The sequence below is a fragment of the Arachis stenosperma genome, chromosome 8 (genome assembly GCF_014773155.1).
Source record: "Arachis stenosperma cultivar V10309 chromosome 8, arast.V10309.gnm1.PFL2, whole genome shotgun sequence".
NCBI lineage: Eukaryota > Viridiplantae > Streptophyta > Magnoliopsida > Fabales > Fabaceae > Arachis > Arachis stenosperma.
The window spans coordinates 9,514,723-9,536,851 of NC_080384.1; the positions used below are offsets into that span (position 1 = coordinate 9,514,723).

At 34.8% G+C, this 22,129-nt stretch overlaps 2 protein-coding genes across 2 annotated transcripts; both read right to left on the minus strand.

Annotated features, from left to right (window-relative positions):
* Positions 1-3,768: 3,768 nt before the first annotated feature.
* On the minus strand, positions 3,769-7,606 carry LOC130943383 (uncharacterized). The gene is made up of 4 exons (XM_057871230.1): positions 7,131-7,606; positions 5,680-6,884; positions 4,646-5,574; positions 3,769-4,498 (listed from the first exon to the last, which is right to left on the minus strand). Exons 2-4 carry the CDS (start codon positions 6,842-6,844, stop codon positions 4,166-4,168), a joined length of 2,427 nt encoding a protein of 808 aa, XP_057727213.1. The 5' UTR covers positions 6,845-6,884; positions 7,131-7,606; the 3' UTR covers positions 3,769-4,165.
* Positions 7,607-10,180: 2,574 nt separating this feature from the next.
* On the minus strand, positions 10,181-13,530 carry LOC130946677 (PP2A regulatory subunit TAP46). Its single transcript, XM_057875514.1, has 8 exons — positions 13,221-13,530; positions 12,824-12,910; positions 12,504-12,608; positions 12,220-12,381; positions 11,861-11,896; positions 11,711-11,782; positions 11,121-11,401; positions 10,181-10,793 (listed from the first exon to the last, which is right to left on the minus strand). The coding sequence occupies exons 1-8, from the start codon at positions 13,440-13,442 to the stop codon at positions 10,532-10,534; spliced, it is 1,227 nt and encodes a 408-aa protein (XP_057731497.1). The 5' UTR covers positions 13,443-13,530; the 3' UTR covers positions 10,181-10,531.
* Positions 13,531-22,129: the final 8,599 nt, after the last annotated feature.

Consider the following 22,129-nt stretch of genomic DNA (forward strand, 5'->3'; position numbering starts at 1 on the left):
ATACATATGAATATCTGGAGTCAATCTTTTTTTATTTATTTTATTTGTTTTCTTTATTTTTCCTTTTATTTCTAATTCATTTTGTTACTTTGAATTTTTTTTCAAGTACTTTAATTTCTTTTTTTATTTTTAAACTTCGATTCACTTATTGTTTCATTTACGGTTTTTATTCATTTTATTTATTTTTCTTGTTATTTTTATCTTTGCGTTATTTTATTTTCTTCAAGCATTTTACTTTTAAGTTTTTATTTTGTTAATTATCTATTTTAAGCTTTGTTTATTCTCTTGCATTGTAATTTGTCACAAATATTTTACATAAGTCATTTGATGTCAACTCTAAGTAACTTTTGAGTCAAACCCACTTTTTTTTTTTAAATATCATATCTGTTTTTTAAACTGAAATCTTGATGTAATATTGATTTGATACCCATATTGAGGTTACCAAAAATTAAGATATAGAGTGTTCATTTATTTTATTATTCCCTTGCATTGCCTCGACAATTATTTGTTAAAGAGTTGAGTTGACAATGATGATAGTAGTTAAATAAGATGTATTAGATATTCATATGTTTTTTTCTGTGTTTTAGAATATTTTTTTAAACTCATTATTATTAAGAAGTGAATTTAAAAGTATATAAAAAAAATTAATTTTGATGATTATTTCGATTCTAAAAAAATTCTAAAAAATATGGTATAAAAATTATATATAGCAAATTTTCATCAATTGACATAATAGTATAATATCTAATATATAATTTATTTTAAGAGTTTAATGACTATATTATAATCATTATTTTCTCTTAAAAGAGAAGGTTATAATATTTATTATATTTTTATTTTAAAAAATGTGTCTCAACATATAATACTACAACAAATCATCAAACAACTTATGAGAAGAGAATTTATTTATTTTTTAAATTAATTAATCTAAAAGATAATTTATAGTCTCGTAATAACATAAGAAAATGAGATCATAATATCGTAATTTCGTAAAATATGCACTATTTTAAATATGTGCATTTAAGAATGATTTTTAATTTAGTGTCTTTCACGATTCATATTAATTTAAACGTTAGAGTTATTACAGGTACAACTTCCTATCATAAAATTATTGAATTCGAGACATTGAAAACTCAAAAATTTATTTAGATAACTTCTCCATTTGGCAAAAGTAAACACACTTTAGAATAATCTAATAATTTTAAATTTTTAAATTAGTAATTTTATGACACGTAACCAGATCTTATAAGATAAAAACAAAAAAATATAAAATAAATAAAACATTTGCATATTCAAGTAATTTCTTGACAAAATTTAAGAGAGCTAGTGACTTCATGAATGTGCATAATCAAACACTCGATTTGTTCTTTGTATTTTATGGTGGTGATTTGAGATTCTGGAAAAGAATGGAAAATTTTGTGGCGGTGGGGTGGTGGTGAATCAGAGTTACCAATGATGGTAGAGGGTATATTTTAGATAAAAACACTTAAAACTTTTTATAAGAAAAATACTTAACATTGAAGTTAACCTTGACATTTAAAAAAAAAAAAAAATCAAAGAGAGAATATTTTAATATTGTAAACGAAGAAAGTGCCTATATGTTATAAATAGAAGAAAAGAAAGTATGTATTTTATAAATAATAAAAAAAAGAATGTTATTTTTCTGTATATAATATAAATTTTTTTATAAATTAATATTTTTAATTAGTTAATAATATATATATAAAGATTTTCCTTTTTAAACGTGGCTGACGCAAAAAGAAGCTACAATTAGTCGATAGAATGCTAGTGTCAACCAAAAAAGCATATGGCTTTATGATTAATTAAATAAAAAAAGATGAGATAAATAGTGAATGAACAAAGATATATATATAAATGATTGAAAGAAAGAGTTGAAATGATTAAACACTGAATATTTGTAAAGGAATTCAGAAATCGTTATGGTTGTCCTTTGATATTATTTTTGAGGTCATTTTTTCAATAATTCAAATACAGAGAGAGAAAATACTTATTAATAAATGAACATTATTAAGACTAAGAGACTTGTCTTTATCGAATAATATAAAGGAGAATTAGAGTCCTAGACAAAACTCCAGTCAAAAAACTAAAAAGAAAACTAAAGGTGAAGGATAATATAATGGAAATTTGGTGCACTAATACTAGGCACTTTATTTTTTTTTTCCTTTTATTGTTTATTAGTAGTATTATTTTTCGGCTTTTAGAACATGGTGGAAGATATTGTATAATCCTAAATAAACACGACAATGTAAGAAATTAGAAAGTAGAGAGATTCGTTAATTTTTATTGCTAGTTGCTCTCATCATGATATGCTTTTCATGAGATTAACATTTATAATTTGTTAATTTTTTCCTTTTGTGTCCACTAGTATTAGCTTTTCCTAATAATCAAGTTACCAATTTTATTTGTTCACTGCTACTAATCATCACTGTATCTATGAGCTCCTAATTAAATTAGATATTTCAATAGCTGACACTATTTATGAATAATAATTTATCAAACTCAAAGAAAAAAAAATTATTAGAATGATGATAAGATGATACATACGGGAATTTTTTTTTCTTAAATAAGTCATGCATTAAGCCATTAACCATTGCCAATTTCTTCATCATATGGTGAAAAAATAAATAAATAAATTAAAATGACTGAAAGTTTATTCACCTAACTCAGATCGAGTAATTTATCAAAAGAAAAACGTGGGAAAAAAAATTGGAAGAAAAAAGGTAGGTTGATACAAACTAATAAAAACGTAAAAACCCACTTGTTAGTTTTAAGAATAGATGGATTTGCATTGTGTTTTTGTGGTGTTGGGTTTAGTGTCTTGTTTTAGGAATTAAAGTGGAAGGTAGGCCTAATGAGATGGTTTAGTGTCTATTTATATGCTACATTAGTTCATAATCTTATCATAACTTTAGGCCACTCACAACCAAAAAGAAAGAAGAAAATTATAGCTCAGGATTATGTACCAAATAAAATATTATTCTTACATTAAAATTAGCTATTAAAATCAGTCACTAATATATTTATAAAATACATATATGATTTAATTTATTTTTAATGTGTATTTATATTTTAACATATATTTTATACTAATAACTGAATTTAGTAACTAATTTTAATGTATACATAAAATATCCATGTGATAACTAAATGCTTTTTTTGCTCTTAATTCTTAATGTTATTGCATAAAAGTGGCATTTTCAAAGTTGTAACAGAACCAAATTTTTTATCCTGTTCCTTTGAAGATTCTTTAATAAGGAAAAGAATTTGGTAATTCAATAAAAATATCAAAAATGCTATATGTGTATTAAAAATTAATCACCAAACATTAGAAAATATACTAAGAATATTTTGTCTTTTTATTTTAATTATTTATATTTTAATAAAACTTAATGATTATCCTAATACTTATACAAAACTTAAAAATATTTAATTTAAAATGAAAGAACTACTGTCAATATTATATAAAGTAAAAAAATAACTGGAAGGAACGGTTGTAGAGCTTCTAATCCATAATGGCGGCAAAAAGAGAAAATATTAAGGAGGACAAAAGAAAAAAGTGTTTGCTAGCGAATCAATTTTTTCTTAATAATTCACCCAATACATGAAATGGATTGGATGAACAAAAATAAAGGATTCCACAATGTCTAGTCTTAGGTCACTGGTGATGGAAGCGAAAAAGGGCTTATAAGCTAAAGCAATCATATAACTACTCCAATAAAACTTATCAAATAAACATTATACTACTTATTTATGCTAACAGATACAACAATATACACTTAATAATGCATTATACAATAAGATAATTCTATAATATAAATTTTATTGTAACTTTAGTACTTATCTATTAAAATCATACCATAAAATTATTTTAAAATATCATGTATCATGTTAATATGGATGCATTAAAATTATTCCCCAATGTGGAAAAGCTTTTGCTTATAGCCATGTTACCTCACCTTACCTTGATTTATAATGGTGGGTCCATGACTTCCTTGAAATTTCAATTCCATTAGAACTGTGTGATTTGCATATATACACATACACATTGATGATGTTATTAACTGTAGTAATCACTAAACAGTATGCTAATATTTTCTTTTACTATAGCTCTGAGAAAACTTATTGGATGTTTAACTTTGCAATTCTATCTCCTGAAAGATGTGATTCCATCACAAGCAAGTGTTCCCTCAAGGTCACCAATGATTCTTGATGTGCGAACTTCTAGACCCCTTTGAACTTCTTGGAACAGGTTCTTGATGCTGTCAGCAAAGCGCTTCATGTCAATGCCAGCACTCTTCTCCATCTCCTCTGCCACCCCACCATACCCAGAAACAATCTTTGATTGGATTTCCATCAGCTTTTGTCCTGTTGCAACTATGTACCTTTGTAACTGAAATGTCTCCTCTAGAAACTGTTCTAGTGTTGATCTTGCACCACCATTCATGTCTCCACGCCTTGCATATATGTCATTCTCATGCTGAAAATTAAGGTGCCAATTTCAAATGGTTATCATTGGACACTAGAATATAGTTTGAAGTTCATTGGGACATGTTGAGTATATTTTCATAGGACTAATGTTTCAAAACTCAAAAACTAATAAAACTAACATAGAAATGGTGCTTACCATCCTTTTGCAAAGATCATCAGTCTTTTCTTGGAGGGACTGGTATCTTCCAACTTGTTTATTTAGCAAAGCAGTCAAGGACAGATATGCCTTCATACCACCTCTGCTCTCATCACTGGTTTCTGATTTTTCATCACTTGCCTGCATTCCGGCCAACCTTTCGACAAGAACAAGTTGCTGCTTCAGCCTCTTGATCTTGTAAGAAACACCAAGAGCATGGAGATCCATCTTCCATGGGGATTTTGTCTTATTAGATGGCTGGCTGGTAGATGCTATCTTTTCAGCATGATCAACTTCTATTTGATTAGGATTTGGACTTTGGTTCTGCATAATGCTACTACTACCCTCCATAGAAATATCTTTTTCTACTTCAATTTCATTGTTTTGAGACTGCACTACTGAATTAGCATCATTATTGAATTGATCATGTTCCACAGGGTGCACTTCCTTTTCACAATCCACTTCAATCAAAGTTTCCACAATTTCTTGTTCTTTCTCACCTGATTTTCTCTTCACAACCTTGACTTTAGAGCAGACAGCATCTTGTTGCACTGGTTCTGAAGGCTGTGGATGCAAATTTGAGTTGTTATTTCTCATACAGTTGAATGACCTCATTTGTGAGGAAAATTTCTCTTTCAGTGAAGCAAGTTCATCTTCTCTCTCCAACACTAAGGTCTCCAATCTCATCTTGTCATGTCTCAGCTGTGTAACATCCTTCACCAGCCCCTCCAAATGTGACTGAAGCTGCTTTGTTTCTAGTTCCATTCTCAACAATTGCCAGCGAAACGCCTCTAGCTTCTCATCTTTCATTCTCATTTGTTCTGCAAAAGCATCCAGCTCCAAATGGTGCCTTTGTTCAATCAGAGCCGCGTATCTTTCTGCTTCGGCTCGCATCCAATCGTCCAATCGCTTAGCATTAGCAGGAATGGCTACAGAGCAAATAGGAGAAAAGGGTAAACACAAAAAGAACTTTGTACATTAACCATACAGAGACAAAATAAACACAAACACATGTTTGGAGAATTCAATCTTACACAAGCCTTCAGTTCTTTGTGGCAAATATTTATCAGCAAAGTGTGGAAAAGAATCTGATTCCTTTGCAATCTGTGATGATCCTGTTGAACTATGCTGGCCAACTCTAGGAGCAGGGAAAACATCCATCCTTGAACTCAAGTTCACCAACATGCTCTTCAAGGAATGTCTCTCATGTTTCCCTTCTGAAACTGCTTTCCACCTTTCAGATTCTTGCTCAGCATGCTTCCTCCTAGCCTTTGACAATTTAACCTCCTTTAACAGCATTTGCTTCTCCGCTGTATCAAGCTTTGATTTCCTCAACATTGCTGACAAAATCTTGTCTTTCTGCTCCAAATCCTTATGTAGCCTTGTAATCTCAATAGACAAGTTTTGGGCCACCAATTCTGACTCCTCCTTCTTCTCCAAGACTGAACCGAGCTCCTGCTTTGCAGCCTCCAACTGCTTCATGGCGCGGCCAAGCTCTGCTTCTAGCTGCCGTTGGTTTGACACCAGCTCAATGAAGGCAGTTTTGTGCTTCCTGAGATCAGAGGAGTGTTCCTGAGCTTCAAGCTTAACAGATTCTCTCAATTCTTCTGCTTCCCTTTCAGCCTTTGCAAGATTTTCCTCCAACTCCTTCCTCTTCTGCTCCCCTTCTTGAATCACTTTGTCCCTGGACTCCAGCAAATCCTCCATTTCCTTCAATTTCTGGCTCATTTCAGAGACAGCCTCATCCTTTTTCTTTTCAAACACTCTCAGCTCATTCATCAGAGCCCCAATGTGCTGCCGAAGTTTCCGCCTTTCATGCAACCAACTCTGCTCCTGTGCAGCAAAGATCCCCACAACTTTCTCATTGGCCTTTGCATCCTCATGCCTCATCTTCTTGAGATTCTCAATCTCCCTCTCAGCATTCCTGAGCTTGAAGAGAATCTTGCTATATTCTTTCCCATCCGGCACCCCTTTCTGAACCTTCCACACAATCAACCCAAGCAGCTGTGCACTCCCTTGGAGTATGCTGTCACGGATTTCACTCCATTTTTCAACCTCAACATGTGGTTTTGTGAGTGCTTGGAGTGCAAAAAACGCACAAGAAACACCAAAATACATAGGATACATAATATCAGTGTCACTCTTTTTGTCATACCCAAATCTGTTATCCAAGACAGAGAATCCCTTATCCTCTGCCATTACTATAATGGGGTTTTGGTTCTCCTTTGCCTCTCTGCAACTGTGAAAAGAAAAAAACCAATAAGAAAACAACTATAATTAATGAAACTGAGTCCCACATTACATTAAAACTCACATGATTTCTGGCCATAGATAGATCCCAATTGATTCAATAATGATAGACATATTTGACAGTACAATAATTGAGTTTAAAACAGCAGATGCCTAATGAAAATGATGGGAGACATTAGTGTATGTCTAAAGCAATAGTTTCCTTAACACAGGATTCAAGAATGATCTTACTTACATATTTTCTCCCCTTCTGAAACTGCAACTAGGCCTGGAAAAAGTACTTGAATGGATCAGTTAAGTCCACAAGTCGCACCAAACAGCAAAACTCATGTAACTGATGTGAAGGGGATCATATTAGATGTCCACAAAATGCAGAAAAGATTGTTATAAACACGTGTAGTCGTGCACATTCTGTAGAACAGGTGGGGTGCACTCTACCAAGAATAGAGAAGAAAAAAAGGCTATTAAGTTTTGGTTCCCTGGTTCTAAGTGATTGTACAGGCCCTATTAGCCCCACACATGATCCTTCTTTAATTCTTCTTTTTTATATTTCCTTTCTTCTTCTCCTACCACCAACCTTTGTACTACTCAACACTCTTATTTTCTTTGTGGCTCAAGCATTAACCATTTAGCAAGCAAAAGCACTAGATTCCGGGGAGCTTGTCACCATTACTGACAAGAGAGAGAAGCTGATCACCAAAAAGAAGAATAATAAATATCTTTTGAGTCAATTTGGCTATACAATATCATATAATTTCAGTTGCTTACCTGTATCATCACTAGAATATACTACTCTTCATTTTTTATATATAAAATGCAAGTCATCTTTCAACGTGAAAAACCAAGTTTTAATTGGATCCTAACATAAATTATTAAGGTCACATAAAAGTATGCGTCGGCATAAAATTTCCAAGGTTCAAATTTCAATAAAATGGGTTAAAAAATTGTAAAATATATTATAATTCTCACGCTATCTCTCAATCTGAATAGACTAAGAACTAATTTATTGCAGATCAAATTTTTATTGGCCAATAAATCACTCCATACACAAATCAAAACTCAAACTCCCCACGACTATTTGAACAAGTGAGCTCACCACTCGACCATGCCAAAGTGGTTGTAAAAATATAGTTATAATAGACTTCAAGTTTAAACACAAGATATAATGAGAATAGATGTGAGACATTGCATGAGATCAGTTACATAAGTGTATCTTTCTGTTTTGTTAATTTTGTATTATACGCACATAAGTTAGGGACAATAACCGGTTGCTTTGCAACTTGGTATACCCATTTAGACAAATAGGTCACTTTCATGATTCGGCAGCTTAGTGTAACAAAATAAATATAAACAACCCAATTAAATAACTCACTCCCTACTGGACCACGTTATCTTGCTCTTAGATTAATATTCACGATTACCATAGAAAAATAATTGTATCCATATAAACAAATACAAGAAAAAACCAAATTTAAATTCGAAACAATAATAATACTCTTGTGGTATCTAATATGCCACCGTGTTAGCTATTCTTGTAGGACAAAGCATGTCTTGCAGTTAAGAACAAACATTTCTGTATGTGTTTGCAATTTTCAAGCAATATAATGTCTTATACATTAAGGTGTAAAATACTGAATATGATACATGCCCCATCTACCAATGATTCTAGAATCTCTTACAATTTAATTTGGTGGAACCTGTTCATGAAAAGCTATACAGCATCAAACTAAATTATGGCTTGTAGCATAAAATAAATTAAGAGATACTCTCATGAGTGCAACTCACTTCATTAAGATACATTTGAAAATCTTAAAGAGACATTATTATTTGAATATACCCATTCAATATCGATGAGGGTTCAAATTTTATTTTCAAACGGAAAAAAAAATCATTTATTTGTAGCTCAATCCATTAAGTGACTTCCTGAGAATATTTAAGAATTTTCAAACCTCAGGGGACATGGAACAGATTTTTCCACCTCTTGCTCTTCTTCTTTCCCGTGGTCCCACGCTAGTAGTTGAGCTTTCTTTCATATATAACATAAAATTATTAAGGGGAAAAATATTGAAATAAAATATTATTTTTTCTTTTTACCTAATACAACTTGTGCATGCAGCAACCCATTGGCCAATGGCAGACCCTTAAATAGAGTTCAAATTCGCAATGGATTAGTTCTTGACCTGTCGGATTGGGAGATAGCGTGGACAACAAAAAAAACTTATACTAAACCAAACCGAGTATTTTTAATTTATAAGTCCATAACGAGTTTTGGATTTATTTAAATAAAATTTATAAAAATCCTAAAATTATGCAATTTCTCTAATTGAATCTGATTATATTTACTAGTTGTTTGCTTTATTAATAAATAGTGATTCTAAACTATGATTTACCTTCTTTCTTCGTTGGTGTTTTTTTTTGTCGTGCTTCTTTGCTTGTTTAAAACCACAATTAAAAAAAAAAACTCATGCAACCAAATTTAATTTAGGAGAATTGTATGATTTTAATATTTTTTGGTTTCTAATCATTAACAAACGAAACAAATACACACGCAACCCCCAAAAAAGGGAGAAAAACTTCCAAAGAATATGAATATATAAAGGAAAAGTATAGGTAACTAATAATATTTTTGAACAATGTATGAATTAATAGAGTTAAAAGAATAAATTAATCTTAAATTTAATTAGTAACATTAAATTAGGATATAGTATATTTTTATTTAATTGGTGGTTGTTCACATTGTTTAATATGATCATTATTTACCTAGCACTCCTCATATATAAATATACGAAGGACTATCGTAATACCATAGCAGCAGTATGTAAAAATTTATACTACCAAATACCAATATAGATGTGTGACGTGTATATACTATATAGTCCAATGTACGTAAAGATTTTCGTAATTTCCAAAATCGAAGATCTATACTTGGAAATTGAAATGCGAACTCAAAAGCAGGATTCATATCCTTTATTCTAATAGCATTCGGTGCAATTTCCCATATATAATTTGTTCTTTTTATGTTGTCCTTAAGCACACCAATTAATTTTTTAATATATGATCATAAAAAAAAATCCCTTTTGTTGTTTTTCCTTTGAGCAGTAAGCTTTTAAAGCTTAATATTTCAATATCAAAATTCAAAGGATAATATCGAGTCTATAGTGGTTTCCAAACTGTTCAATAGCCATAGATATTTATTATCCACCTGATTTTGAGAGCCTGACAACGAAGTGTTAGAATTTTACGACCTGAAACGAAGAAAGTCATACCTATCTGTTCCCATCACGAATCTTGAATTTTGGATCCATGTATATTGACTATCACGGGATCCCACTGTTTTTGTATCAGTGTTAATGGTATAAAAGTACAAAATTTTATCCAAAAATAATCACATAACATTCACTATGGCGTCGCCTATTGAATCTGAACAGTGAAAACTACACAAAATATATGTCCAGAGAACCTGGTATACATAGAATCTTAATACATAATACAGGGTACGAATAAATCTACTACTCCCATCCATTCCGATACCAAAAAATGAGAGGGGTGAAGGGGTATTAAGGGAACAGAGAATAAAATTTATGGGATTTCATATTTTCAACAATAAAAGATTGTGATTGTCCTACAATTCCTCATTTAGCCGCATGGAGTGAGTTTCTTGTTTCCCGCACCCCTGGGATTATCATCCTTCCAATCGTCCCATGCCCGCGCTTTCTCCTGGGCAGCATCGTCATCTTCATCTTCATCTTCATCTTCGTCTTCTCCTGGCCTTGTTGGCCTGTTATCTTTGTACCAGGATGAGTTGGCTTCTTCCATGAGTCTGGCATTTCGCTCTTGCCATTTATTCATTATTTCCATTTCCTTAAGACCTGCTTCCTCAATGCTCATGGTTGGCATCCTTTCACAAAATATATTCAACTTAGCATCTCAAAATAAATATGAAAAAAAAAGGTCTAGTCTAAATCGTGTTCTAATAAATTCGTTTATGAGCAAAAACCCAATAAGCCACTTCTCGGTGAAGGATGGTATCCTAGTCCTACTAATCCTGTATCCTTTCCAGGCAAAAAAACAAAACTGCAAGGAAATGCAACTCTATTTCCTTTCATTCAGCCATAATCTGTTTATTTTATTTTATTTATATTTCCTTATTCACAATCTCTTCAGTCATTAGCTTAGTCAGGTCAAATGCACAATTTATGCTAAAAAGGGGTGAATATGTATGTACCTATGACTAGGTTGGAAGACCTGAGCAGCCATTCTTTCCCTCTCGGTTGTTACGCTTCCGTTCAAAAGACTGGCTGGTCCAAATATTAGCGGTTGATGTTTGTGTTCATGTGCCTGTGAAGCCTTAGCTCTTCCTTCTAGAACATCCTGAGCAAAAGTGGCGCATGTGATTGGCTGTGCCGGTTTAGTGTACTGTACACGAACTGCAGCATCACGATGCCAAGCTTCTGCTTTCTTGGCACGTTCATCAAGAGCTTCCCTAGAGAACTCCGTATCTCCATCCTAAAAATGGAGAAACAAAAATAGAAAGGCAAACAAGATCACAATTTTGAAATACGACATGCCGGTAGACTTAATTACGTACATTATACAACCCTAAGTTTCAAATTAGCTTGTGAATGTGCTATGATGTCAAAACATGGTTAAGTATTGATTTCTACTACCATAGAACAGTTTGTCAAGTTTCATTTTTTAAGCCAACATTTCATAAAGGAATAAGGTTTTCTAGCATAATATTATATTATAAAATAGTGATAGCAGCTAACAAGCTAAAGCTTTTCATCAATTGCACACTGCCAGCCAGTTTACTACCTTGGATTGTTTATCCTTTACAGCAACCAGCATATCTTCCTCTTTCTTCAACATTTCCAGCAGATCCATTGCCTGAAGTGTAAAGATAAACATTAGCACAATAAGGTAGAAAAGCTTGAGCAATTAAAACTGTATAAATAAGAAGCAAACCTTGCAAATCGCCAATGATATGGTAGTATTCCAAGCCTGCCAAAGAAAAAAAAATCAATAATAAGCAAATATTCTCCATATTTCAAAGCTATCATCAGGACTCCACTCTATATATCGTGATACTATAGTCTATAGATGTAATAGTGCCATTTTAAATGGATATGAGATGCTTTCTGCATTTAAAATGGCCAAAATCCATTTTATGTATTTCCAGTGAGTACTAAACTCTAATGCTTAGCAGAAGCAGATTGAATTTAAAGCCTATCTAAAGCAACTTAAATCAATCAGGTAAAAATCAGTGTTCACACAAGCATGCCCCATAGTATTTCCAAAATATAAGTACTAGATCAGAAGCATACCTCCCTTTCTTCTTCCACATCATCATCCAATACTTCTTCCTCTCCTGCCTCAACAGGGGTCGAAAGTGCAGCTGCTCTAGTAGAACGCCCTCGCCGTTCTTTTCGCTCTTTTATTTCCAGCAACTTTGACTCTGCAGCTCTCTGGCGCTTAAATCTAGCAATCTTCACAAAAGGAAACAAATTATTTACAAAATTAGTTGCAAACCCATATGATGCTCTCAACTCAAATTTGCATGTCCAATGTCCACTTCCCGTTAAAAGAAAATATGGAAAGAAAACCACACCTTCCTGGCCCTCTGATCAGCAACAGATTTTGGCACCCCTTGCGAATAAAATTCTAGCTCCTCTTTTGGGACCAGCTCCATTGCCTCACAAAAGGAAATGAATTCCTACAGAATAAACAGAAAGCTTCAATTAAATTAAACATTACCAAAGGTTTAGCAAGAGTTATGCAAAATAAAGTGAAATTGGCTATTAATTTATATTTTCTGTTATTTTGGAGAAGGTTATCAAACTCCATAGTTCACCAAACACATGGAGCATAAGTAAAATCGAATCAAATCTCAAACTCGTAAATTTGATTTTATAGATGAGTGGCTCTTACCTTAAGCTTTGCCTGTGAAGCCTTTATAACCTGTAACCTATCATCCTGCGTTATTCTTTCAGTCAGCTCAGCAAGATAAAATGGCACCTGAGGAAGCATCACATCATGTGAATCATTCACAGGAAATTAATTTAAAAAAAAAAACAAAAAACTGCCCTAAATATGAATTATTACATAACAATCTAAAAAAAAATCACGTACAAAAACTAAAACAACGACTCTCTCTCTCTCTCTCTCTCTCTCTCTATATATATATATATATATATATATATATATATATATTTGATACTGAGTGGCATTCATCATCATCCATGAAATGAAATAGGAACAATTAACTAATGAATGAATTAATAAAATTAATTAAGAATAAGAGGAGGAAATGAGGGTTAGAACTTACGAGAAGATACTTGAGATTGTTTGTGGAGATATCGTCTTTGGTCTCGTTTGGGGAGAACAATCCGAGCTTGCTAACCATCTCCTCGCACTTCTCGAGTGCCTCGCAACCCTTCCTCACCGTCTCATCGTCGGCGCCACCGGACTCCGTCACGGTGGCGTGGATCTTGCGAGCTTTCTCGAACAGCCCTGGCAGCGTCATCTCCTCCATTCTACTCTCACCCATCCTCAATCACTTTGCAACACTTTCGAACGCAGAGATCAAAATCATAATCTTAACGTAAGGTTCCAGAGAGATCCAGAATTGTTTTGCTTATTCTAGTCCTAGAAAGTTAATCTTCGTTTAGTTTTTTCCCTTGAATAATGAAATGGGCTTTTAATGGATTGGGCCTTCCTAAGACCAAAAAATAAGTGTTATATTCGTTTTTGGCTTCTAAGCAAGTATTCTCCTAACAAAAATGCCCAACAAAAAGGACTGATAATGTTTGACCAAAAATCTATTTTCCTCCATAATGTCAACTAGTTCATCCAGAAAAAAAAGTCATCAACTACGAAAAGTCAAAGTAAACAAAAGAAATCATGTCCATGACCAAATTAAAAAATAAATCACGTCCAAAAAAAAAGTAAAAAAGATAAATATTTGTGCTAACATATAATCTAGATTTAAATGGGTGAAGAAATACAATGAAATTTCCATTCTTTTTTTACTAAAAATAGGAGATTCGAACCCACAACCTCTTAATTGAGTATGGGAAGACTATGCCATTTGAGTTATAACTAATTGGCCGATGCAATTCCCATTTACTAGAATATATTTTAGATATTATATATAATATGATATTTAGTTATATGATTTTATGTTTATTTAGTTTGATAATAAGTAAACTTTGTTATTGGAAAGTGAAGCTTTAGTGTTTTTGACAAGTGCTCTGCTAGAGCTTTGACAAGTATTCTTCTTTTAGGGCTCTTTCGTTTACTTTCAACTCATACTCAAAATCTCACAACTTTAATTGTTTGCTGGGATTGAAACACAAATTCTCCATGATGGAGTCAGCGGGAGGAGGACGAAAACAATATGACTCAGATAGTGGGGAGGAACAGGAGGATCTAGTATAATTAGGGGATGAAGAAATTGCAAAAGGGACTAAGGCGTGCTCTAAAAGCCTCTTTAGAAGATTATTCACAGACAAATCTTTCTCCCAAAGAACAATGAACAATGCCCTCAGGGTAATTTGGGGGAGACTAAAGGATCTTCGTATAGTTGAGAAGGGAAACAACATATTCCAATTCTTTTTCAAGGAGGAACAAGATGCAATAAGAGTGGAAAGAGGAGGACCCTAGATCTTTAAAGATTATGTGCTCCACTTTCAGAGATAGAATGAAGATGAGAAGATATGGGAAGAAGGTCTTTCGGAGGAATTTAAAATGTTGGATGTAAGGAGAAAATTGGGAGAGAAGATTGGAGCGGTTATTGATGTGGAATGTTAGGGGAAAAGAATCCAGAATTCTGAAAGCAAGAATTTGAATTGATGGAGAACGAAAGGTTAGAGATAGTCTGAGACTAGCTGGATCGGAATAGAGAATAATAGAGATTGGAGTCAGATATGAGCGGCTGGGCAAATTCTGCACCTATTGTGCAAAACTGAGACATGATGCCAAGCATTGTAACAAGGTGATCATAGACTCAACGACAAATCAAATCAAACAGGAGCGCATAGGAAAGTGGGTTAAAGCTTATCAACTAAGAAAAGGAGTAGACACAAAGGGCAACAATGACACTACATGGAATAAAAACTCTGACCCAAAAACTACACAACCAAGGAAGAAACCATCTCCTACATGGTTAATAGAAAGCTTTGCTGAGCTGAGCATGTGTGGAATCAAAAATCAGGTAAAAGAGATAGCAGAATCCCTTAAAAAGAGGGATGATAGGGCGCTAAATCAGACTCCAGAGGAGGCCTGATAGGCTATGGAAAATGATAGAGCCCTGATCCTATTGGATGATGTTAACCCAATGGAGACACCTATAGAGTTAGAGCAGAAAAAGAGCGATGCGATTAAAGAAGAGAAAAAGAAACTGAAGATTAAAAAAATTGTTAGACAAAGAGATGAAAACTACCAGCAAGTGTGTGGAGTGAAAAAGGGACCAACAGGTAGGGAAAATGAACCTAATCAGAAAAAAAAAGCCTGTATGGAGGAAAGAGGAGCAAAAAAGAGAAGGTGGATGGTGCTAGCCATACAATGGCACCCCAACACCATGAGAATCATTACATGAAATTTTCGAGATTTGGAGAGACCCCTGACAATCCATAACCTCAAAAAGATTACTCAATCCCATTCAAAACCAAACTCGTCTGGTGGAAGCGAAGCTGAAGTTGTGTGGATTTAGCAGATGGCACAAAATCAATCCAAATGGTATTGCTAAAGGATTAGCCATGGCGTGGAAAGAAGAATGTGATGTTGAAGTAACCAGCAGTTTTAGTTTTCATATACAAGGTGTAGTGAGGGATGTGGTGAATAATGTACAAAGGCACATAATTGGAGTCCACCTCAACTGTAGTGAACAAGTAAGAGCAGCCCAATTTTAAGAGATTTTGAGGATAGTAGGGCAGACTCAGGAAGATGTTATTATCTTGGGCGACTTTAATGCAATCACTAAAATAGAGGAGAAAACAGGGGGTGACGACACATCTTTATCATCAATGGCAGCCTTCAACCTATTTATTAGTGACAATGATTTGGTGGATATAAGGATGACTGGTCGACAGTACATTTAGAGCAATAGGAGGGTTGGGAGTGAATTAATTCAGGAACGTTTAGACAGAGTATTGGTGAACCAGGGACTGTTGCAATCCTTTTGCCACCCAACTGTCCTCAGGCTCTCTGAAAAGGGCTCAGATCATGCTCCTCCGCTGTTAGACACCAACCCTCAGGTGAAAAAAACAACATAGTATGGAATAAGAACCGGAGGTTCTCAGTATGGTAAAGGTGTCACACACATAAGATATAAGGTTTTGGGAATGCCATAGGCAATCCTAGAATGCCGACACTCAGATTATAGAGTTTAAAGTATTAAACAGAAGCCATAAAAGGTGGTTTTCTAATAACATTTAAACCTAACTTAACTTAACCTTAAATCTAAGTCCCATACTGCCATTCTTCCATACCTCCAACTCCATTACACATTTTCACAGACAAATAGACAGATAAAGACAAACACAAGAAGGTTACAATTACTACAAGTAACAAATACACATTTAGCATGGCAAGTACATATAGGCACATCCAATTAAAGCACAAGCAAATAGTTCAAGTAATATGGATATGATGCATGCCTGTCCTATGGCTGATGAGGCTCATCTGTCGGTTATCCAGCCAACCCGACAAGCCTGAATTGTCCTTAGACTATCCCCCGACGTGCATCCCCAAGATTCTATGCATAGCTTTTTCTCAGATAATCAATATTGCTCAATAGGGGTAACATTCCCGGGAATTTATATAGTGCCCGGTCACACTTACGTCGTAGAGTCAACAGAGTATCGAGTTTTCAACCTGGTACACGTGGTGGCAAGCCACGACACTTAATCTAGGGAACCTCGTATCTCAGATAATTCAAATTCATGAGCCATATAAATAATTCCATTATAATTCATCAACATCCTCATCATTCTCAATCGCATCTCATTCATCATCATACATCAATCACATTCAATCATTATCCTTCATTATCACACCTCCCATTTCGTCCATCAATAGTTCCAATTCAAAACATAATTCATTCTTTTCTAAATGAATCAAACTTAAAACATACTCATTTTCTTAATAACTCAAAATCAAACCATATAACCTTTGAATCTAAATCTTTTTAAATAATCATATAAACAAAATCTCTAATTTTTATAAAATTTCGGCAGCATCTCCTCTAAAATTCGGACTTTACCACCCTTTTCGGGTCCAAGCCTGCAGTCATTTCAATTCAACATACCCTTCCTTATCATCATAACAATCACCATAATAAATCAACCTCAGATCAACAATTATACTCATACAATATTCAAATCCAACAACCAAAATTCAACTAAGAATCATAGTTCACAAATCCTAGTCTTTTAACACAAAATACCTCATTTTTCATTCGAAATTTCCATTCCAATTATTTTCAAATCTATTACCACCAACCCAAATTGCCATCAATAATCCTCAATAAGCTCTATATCTTTTCATCAATCATCATTCAACCAAACCAAAATATAGCCATATAATCAACAATTCACTCACATATCCTTTCAAAGATCCAACTAGCAACCAATATCATCTTACAAACAAATCACCAAACCAAACCAAGCATATTCATCAACCCATTACTAAACATTAAATATACAACTGCATTCCAACTTATCCTATGGTCATCTAGCCTAAGTTTTCATAGAACATTATATATTAAATGCAAGAAACCTAAATCATACCTTGGCCGATTCCTATGTAACGATCAAGGCATTTTAATTATAATAAACACAGCCCTTCCAAAACAAACACAGCCCTTCCAAAATTCAATAAACACTAGGCTTAGCTTCCTCCAAGTTCCAATATCCACAATTCCAAGCTCTAATTATTTATTCTCAACCTAATACACATTTATAACACACATATACCTAATTAATACTCTAAGCTCAAATTCTATGAAATTAAAATGGAATTATGATATCCTCACCTTTTCCAAGCTTTACATAAGCAAGAGTGAACGTTTTTCTCAAGCTAATTGGATCCTAAAATATCAAAGAACAAAGAAATTTAATACCTCCACTTAATTTCCCAAAAATTGGGGAAGAAGAGGCTGAGAATAAAAGAACAAGTTACCTATAAAATTGTTCTGGTAGAAATGTAGAGCTCGATGCGGTGGACGCGTGGCCGCAAACGGTGCAGCGATCGGAGCTTGGACGAAGAAGTTACGGGAAATTGAATTTTGGAACGAAGGTTCGGAGGTGTTCTTCGTTCTTCCCCTTCTAGGCTTGCTGCAACATCAAAATGGAAAGAAGGGGGAGAATTTGGGTTCATTTAATGTTCTTTTGAGCTGGTTTGGGCCCACAGGCCCGATTCGGCCCTTTCGGTCCATTCTTGGACCGTTTTCTTCGAAATTAGTATCAAAATTCTCGTTTCGATGAGCTCTATCCTAATTTGATATAATATTCGCATTTCTAATCTTCCTTATTAAAAAATAATTTATTGACTAATTATCTACTAATTAATCGGGGTTTACATTCTATCCACCTAACAAAGAATTTTGCCCTCAAAATTCAGATCTAGTTACCTGAATAGAGGTGTGGATAGTCCTTTCGCATATTTGATTCGAGTTTCCAGGTATGTTCTTCCATACAAGCTCGACTCCAAACTTCTTTTACCAATGATACTTCTTTCCCGCGTAATCGTTTAATACTAGTATCATTAATTCTTACTGGAATTATTGAAAGTGTTCGATCTTCTCTTACTTGGATTGGCTCCGGTTCCAGAACATGACTTGCGTCAGGAATATACTTCCGAAGATATGACACATGAAACACATCGTGCAAATTCAAAAGAAACAACGGTAAGGCAATGCTATAAGCCACTGGTCCAATTCTCTTCAAGATCTCAAACGGTCCAATATAACGGGGATTTAGTTTCTTAGTCTTAATAACTCTTCCCACTCTAGTGGTTGGTGTAACTTTCAGAAAAACATGCTCCCCTTCCTCAAATTCCAAAGGCTTTCACCTCTGATCAACATAACTTTTCTGGCGGCTCTGGGCCATAATCCTTCGACTACGAATCTTCTTTATCTGTTCAGTAGTTTCAGCTATCATCTCAGGCCCTAATAAACTCCTTTCTCCAGTTTCATACCAACACAACAGAGATTGACATTTTCTGCCATACAGAGCCTCATATGGAGTCATTCCGATGCTCGCATGATAGCTATTATTATAAGCAAACTCTATTAATGGCATATACCGATCCTAGCTCGCCGGCTGGTCCAAAACACAAGCCCTTAGCATATCCTCCAAGGTCTGAATAGTTCTCTCTGACTGACCATCTGTCTGAGGGTGATATGTAGTACTCAAACTTAACTGAGTCCCAAATGCACGCTGAAAATCTCCCCAAAACCTTGATGTAAAACGGGGATCTCTGTCAGATATAATGGTAGAAGGCAAACCATGTAACCTGACAATCTCTTTGATATACATTCGAGCCAATTCTTCCATTGTGCAACTTATTTAGATAGGAAGAAAGTGAGTTGATTTCGTTAGTCGATCCACAACCACCCAAATAGTGTCACAACCAGATCGGGTTCTAGGCAAACCTATCACAAAATCCATTGTGATACTCTCCCATTTCCATTGTGGAATCTCTAAAGGCTGAAGGGTCCCTGATGGTCTCTGATGCTCAATCTTAACCTTCTGACATGTTAAACATTTAGATACGTACAATGCCACATCAGTCTTCATTCCTGGCCACCAAAACATCGCTTTCAGATCCTAATACATTTTAGTACTCCCTAGGTGAATTGAAAACCCACTCTTATGAGCTTCCTTCAAGATACTCTGTCGCAGGTCTCCAACATCTGGCACAATAATCCGGTTCTTGAACCTCCACAAACCATCTTGACCTTCTACCACTCTCCACTATTTTCCCTGTCCAATTACTGGTAATACCTTTCGTAACACTTCATTATCCCGATGAGCCTTCAGAAGTTTTGATTTAAAATCACTTGAAATCTGCAACTGACTCAAACACAAAATTCCAGATTCTCCTCTAATTCCCAAATTCAAACCTTGAAATGCCTTCATTAACTCTTCCTCTCGTAGCATCATCCAAGCTGCATATAAAGATTTCCGACTCAAGGCATCCGCCACAATGTTCGCTTTTCCTGAATGTTAATTCAATTCAAAATCATAATTCTTCAGAAGCTCTGTCCATCTCTTCTGATGCATATTCAATTCTTTTTTCCCATAGAGATACTTCAAATTCTTATAGTTTGAGAAAACGTAAAACTTGACACCATAGAGATGGTGCCTCCAGATCTTTAGAACAAATACAACAGCAATAAGTTCCAAATCATGTGTCGGCTAGTTCATTTCATGCGGCCTTAACTGCCGTGAGGCGTATGCTACGACATTCTGGTGCTGCATCAGAACGCACCCTAAACCCTTCAGCGATGCATCATAGTACACTTCAAACGATTCACTTGGTTCAAGTAATACCAATACAGGTGCAGTAGTCAACCTGTGCTTCAATGCTTGGAAACTCTCTTCACACTCTAGAGTCCAGACAAAAGGCGTATCCTTCCTAGTCAATTTAGTTAAAGGTAAGGCGAGCTGTGAAAATCCCTTAATGAATCTGCGATAATACCCCGCCAAACCTAAGAAACTCATGATCTCTGTCACTGAAGTTGGTCGCTCCCAATTCATCACTGCTTCCACCTTAGCAGGATCCACAGTTATTCCCTACTTACTTACCACGTGGCCAAAAAACTTCACTTCACTCTTCCAGAACTCACATTTAGATAACTTAGCATATAACTTCCTGTCTCTCAGAATTTGCAGCACAGTTTGCAAGTGATCAGCATGCTCATCTTCAGTCTTAGAATAAACAAGAATGTCATCAACGAAGACAATAACAAACTTGTCCAGATACGGTCGGAAAATCTTATTCATATAATCCATAAATACTGTCGGGGCATTAGTTAACCCAAAAGACATCACTGTATACTCATAATGACCATAACGCGTCCTGAAAGCAGTTTTCGGAATATCCTCGTCTCTAACTCTTATCTGATGATACCCGGATCGCAGGTCAATCTTAGAAAACACACCGGCACCCTGTAACTAATCCATTAGATCATCGATTCTAGGCAATGGATATTTGTTCTTCACAATGATCTTATTCAACTGTCGATAGTCGACACACAACCACATACTCTAATCCTTCTTCTTTACCAGTAACACTGGCGTTCCCCACAGAGAAACACTTGGTCAGATAAAATGCTTACCCAACAAATCTTCCAGCTGAGCTTTCAGTTCGGCCATTTCTAAAGGTGACATCCTGTAAGGAGTAATCGAAATCGGATCGGCTCTAGTCACTAACTCAATTGCAAATTCAACTTTCCGGTTAGGTAGAAATTCATTAATATCATCTGAAAACACACCTGGAAATTCACATACAACCGGAATCTGCTCTAAACTCTGATCATCACCTGATACTCCTGTAGTCAATAACATAATACCCTGACATTCAGTTCCAGAATAGTTTACTATCATAGAATTCAAAAAGAAACTATTCACCACAACCGGTGCTTCTGACCCTTCCGGCATAAACTGTACTGACTTTTCAGAACAATCAAGCAAAACATGATTCTTAGATAACCAACCTCCTAGTTATCTCAGCGCCACCCAGCTGCAGGATATGTCGGGTTCCCTGCCACCAATAATGAGCTTCACCCTGCAACTGATAAGTTCTAAATTCAACTCACTGCTTTTCAGGAACTTGTTGGGCCTGCAATGCCCGTTCCATAGCCTGTATCCAATTATCTGCATCAGTGGGATTTGAGGTTCCACTAAAAATTGGAGGGTGAACTTTCAGAAATGTAACAAGTGTCATAGGACCGTCCTCATCATTATTGTTCCCATGATTACTCTGATTTATCTGGTTACCCAACACCTCAGCTATTGCCTGCATAGCTGTATCCATATTTCCCAGAGCAGCCATAAAGCCTACTAGATCATTCCCTACCAAACCAGGAATAACGGTGCCTATCCTACCTCTACCTCACCCGCGACCGTGTCCACGAGTCGACATCTGGTCCTTATACATACTAAACAAGTGATATTAAGTTGATCAGTCTCAATATCGCAGGTCTAATGCTTTAAGTTCCAAATGCATGCT